The following is a 3,933-nucleotide window of genomic DNA, read 5'->3' on the forward strand; positions in this document are numbered from 1 at the left end:
ATTTGAGGACGAATTTTGACAAATTGTCTTTTGCTTCTTGAATTTGTTGTCAAAACTCTTTCAAAGTGGTGGCTTTCGAAGATAACTGTGAGATTGGCGGTGATGAATCCTCTGAGAATTTTGATGAATTTGAAGAATTTTGTTGTGATTGATTGCAAAATAATTTCTTTTGTTCTTTTTGGAAGTCTGTTGAATGAGGAAGAACCGATTCTTTTTCGGTTGTTTAAGGATTTTTGAAATCTTTTTTTGGAGAATAATCTCCGAATAATTTATTTTCCTTTGAATTTAAAGATAATTTCTCAGAATATTTGTCATTTAAGGAAGATATCGAAGAACCTGATATTCTCGTCAGAACAGAAGAAGCTGCAATAGACCGCACTCCCGTTTTTGTGTATGATACTTTAACAGTCGAAGGAGTTATTGCAGCTGCTTCAACATCTGGAAGTGCATTTGCGAGAGCAGATCGATTTGCACTCAATGAAAACGAAGAAAAAGTGCAAAACTTGTTGGAGAGTGTGAACTTTAAACGAGAAAAAATATTTGAATCACAGGGCTGCAGTAAATGAGTCATGTTTGGAGGAAATTTCAGAATAACAATATTGTTTTTTGCTGCTTCCCTTGTCACTAATTCATCATCATGTGATTTGTAATTGTCCATCAGAAGAAGAGCATTTTTTGTTGAAGTCGGTTTAACTTTGGAGGTAATCAGAGGAATCCAGCAGCCAATCATTATTTCTCTGAAAATCTCTTTCGTTATCCATCCTGATGAAGAATAAATGTTTCGAATATCAAAAGCTAGCAACGAAGAGAATTCATCTGGAGTTTCTTTTCTGGACCACAACAAAAATCTTGGAAGAGAAGATCCGTTCGTGCATATACACAAGCACAATGTGGCATTTGGAGCTTTTGGGGGTTTAGTCGGAGAAGGTGGAATCTGGTATTTCATACAAACCACAAGTTTCATTGTTGTTTCTCCGCAGCTTAAAGAAGTTTCATCGAAATTGAAGATTGTTGATGAATCAATACTACGCTTTTCGATAACTTCAGCTAAGTCCAAAAACCATTTTCCGATATTGTCTAAAGGTTGAGCTGATATTTGAGTCATTTCCATCAGTCTGAAAATAGCAGATTGTAACACTTCACTTCTTTTAAAAAGTTTTAAAGTTTATTGATTATTTATCGTTATAAAAGTGTCGGAAAATTCAGTCTTTCAAGCTTTTTTTTGCACAAGACATTGAAAAATAACTTCTGTCATAACTTATTTTCGCTTTCTCAGATTTCAAAATAAATTTGATTTTCAGATCCGTGAACAGGTATCGTTGAAATCAAAACATTAAGTTTTCCAACATTTCACGAATGTCAAGAAATGGTCCCATTTTTATTGTGTTTTTTTGATAAAAAAAAGTTTATGAAAAGTGCATAATTTTATATGAAAATGACTGAAGAAAAATATTTTTCACCAAATTTCTAAATTAATTTGATTTTAACATCTGCAAACAAACATTATTGATATAATAACATTATGTTTTGCTGCCTCAGACGTATTTTAAAAAATAAATCCTTTTTATTTCAAATTTTTCGATCACAAAAAGGTTATCTTAGATGCATAATTTTTTAATGAAGATGCTTGAAGGAAAATATTTTGTCCCATATAAACAATTCACAAAGAATTTCTTGAACCTTTGTGGACAGGTTTTTCCTTGAAGCGAGGGTTTTTCCTTCAATAAAATAAGGTCATCTTTTTATTGGCACTTTTTTCTTTAATGGCGCCAATTTTTTTGAAATGAAAAAAGTTAAAAACACATCAAAAAAATACTAAACATGAATCAACAACTCTTCTTTATTTTCTTTTTCCATTTTCACGTTCAAAGGGGTCAAATTCATCACTTGTTTCATCGTCATCATTCTTAATTTTTCTGAATTTTCTTTTCACTTTTTTCTCCAAAGGCAATTCTTCTTCTTCAATAACCTTTTCATTTTCTTCATTTTCTTCAATTTCCTTTTCTTTTTCTTCAATTTCTTCAATTTTCATCTTGTGCTTTTCATTATATTCATCCCATTCATCAAGAAACTTTTCTTTTGTTATTTCTTTTCCGAAGAAGTCGAAACAATGAGAATGAGAAGGAATGAAGTATTGAGAAGACTGAGGAAGTTTCATTAGAACCGATCCAGATCCATTGCTGAGGACTCCGTTGTTAATGAAGGCTTTTTTGATCACAGATGGGGTTATTGCTGTGTTAAGGGCTTGTGGCAAAACATCTACAACAGTTGTTCTTTTTGAAGATGAGGAGGTGGATGATGGAGAGCTGTAATTGTTTGAAAGCTCTGACTTCAACACTGCAAATACGCCTCTGTCCAGTGACTGAGATATGTGTGTGGTATGTGGAACGAAGGTGACGACGTCTATTTCTGCTTCCTCGAACAGTCTCCATATCGTCAGATCTGCCCGCGATGAGTGTGAATTTAGGAGAAGAAGGCAACGATGAGATTCTTTTAGAATTCGCTTTATTCTGTCAATGATAACTGGCAGCAGGACTGTTAAGGCGTATTTTTTGAATGACGTTTTATCCATCCAGCCGTTTGTGTTTGGCCAAATGTCAAGCGACGGCGTTAACAGTGTTGTCAGTTCTTTCGGAAAAGTTGCGCTCGGCCACTGCACGACAGACGGAAGCGAGAAGCCATCAGCAGCGATTCCAACAACGAGAGCGGCATTCGGCATCCGTTTGGCAGTCTTTTTGAACCCAGCTTGCTCATCTGCGGGATGAACAACACCACATGACGAAGTTGGAATTCGAAGCGAAGATTCATCGACGTTGAAGATTAATTCCTCGGGATATATGTTTGCATCGTGTAATGCTTGTAATTTTGCGAACCACGGCTTTTGGACTTTCTGGCAAGATGCTGCAAGTCTGTTAATATCAACTTGCTTTGGAAGCGATGACTTCAATTCCGGATGGCGCTTTATGAAGGCGTGAACCGTCTTTAGAGTAACTGTCTTTTTCTTCTTTTCTTCATTTTCTCCTTCTTCTTCACTATCGTTAATTGTATTTTCCATCTTAATACAAATTAATATACAATTCAAATATCAATTGCAAACCAGATCACGAGCTTTTCGTAATGTGAGGCTTGTCCCAGATCGGGATTCAATTGTGACTTCTTCTGCAAATTATCTTTCATTTTCTGAACAAATAATTGGTGAGTCTCGAATTTTTGAAATTTGCATGAGTGCTTTTATAGCTTTAACGGTGTATTCCATTGTTTTCTTTCTTAACTTTCATATAAAACCTCATCCTCAAGTTAGACTCACTATCCTTTACAATGTGAAAATTTTTTTCTAACTTGCGTGAAACTTCATGTTATGAAATAAAGATATTGCTTCATTCAGACTCTTCTACCTAGCTTCTTGTTTCTTTATCACTAGTAATTTCATATATGTATTATGGGTAATGATCATTAATATTTCTGTGAGATCATTTATGAAATCATAACTTTTTTCTGTGTGCTGATGATTCAAAGATTGTTTGTTTTTGGGAAGAGATTTTGTATTTCAATTTAAAATTTCATCAAAACCATTTCAAAAACAAATGTTGAAGCTGAAATGAAGATGAAGATATGTTTAATTAGTGTTTTCACTTCTCAGTGTTTTTTTGTTAGTATATAATAAAGAATTTTAGAACAGAAATTTTTGAATGAAAAAATATGATTTCAAAAATAATCACCCAATATCCGGCTGAAATTAAACGATATGACATTACACAGAACAAAAATAAAAAATAACTATTTTATTTATGTATTTTTGGTCAATTTTCTTGATTTTCGAATATTCTTTATTAAAATTCATTTTTTATTTACTAAAACATTTTTCATCATAAATTCACATTATTCAAACACATATAAACATGTTGATGAAAAATCATAAGAACTGTTATTGAT

General features: G+C 33.2%; 2 protein-coding genes across 2 annotated transcripts; both read right to left on the minus strand.

Moving 5' to 3' along the window:
• Window positions 1–223: 223 nt before the first annotated feature.
• MONOS_1670 (putative DDE superfamily endonuclease) lies at window positions 224–1,105 on the minus strand (the record flags this gene model as incomplete). Its single annotated transcript, XM_067869585.1, has 1 exon — window positions 224–1,105. One exon carries the CDS (start codon window positions 1,103–1,105, stop codon window positions 224–226), a length of 882 nt encoding a protein of 293 aa, XP_067727900.1.
• Window positions 1,106–1,840: 735 nt separating this feature from the next.
• MONOS_1671 (uncharacterized protein) lies at window positions 1,841–3,055 on the minus strand (the record flags this gene model as incomplete). The annotated part of the gene is made up of 1 exon (XM_067869589.1): window positions 1,841–3,055. One exon carries the CDS (start codon window positions 3,053–3,055, stop codon window positions 1,841–1,843), a length of 1,215 nt encoding a protein of 404 aa, XP_067727901.1.
• Window positions 3,056–3,933: the final 878 nt, after the last annotated feature.

Source organism: Monocercomonoides exilis, assembly GCF_001643675.1.
Source record: "Monocercomonoides exilis strain PA203 chromosome Unknown scaffold21-1407046, whole genome shotgun sequence".
In the NCBI taxonomy this organism is placed as follows: domain Eukaryota; phylum Preaxostyla; order Oxymonadida; family Polymastigidae; genus Monocercomonoides; species Monocercomonoides exilis.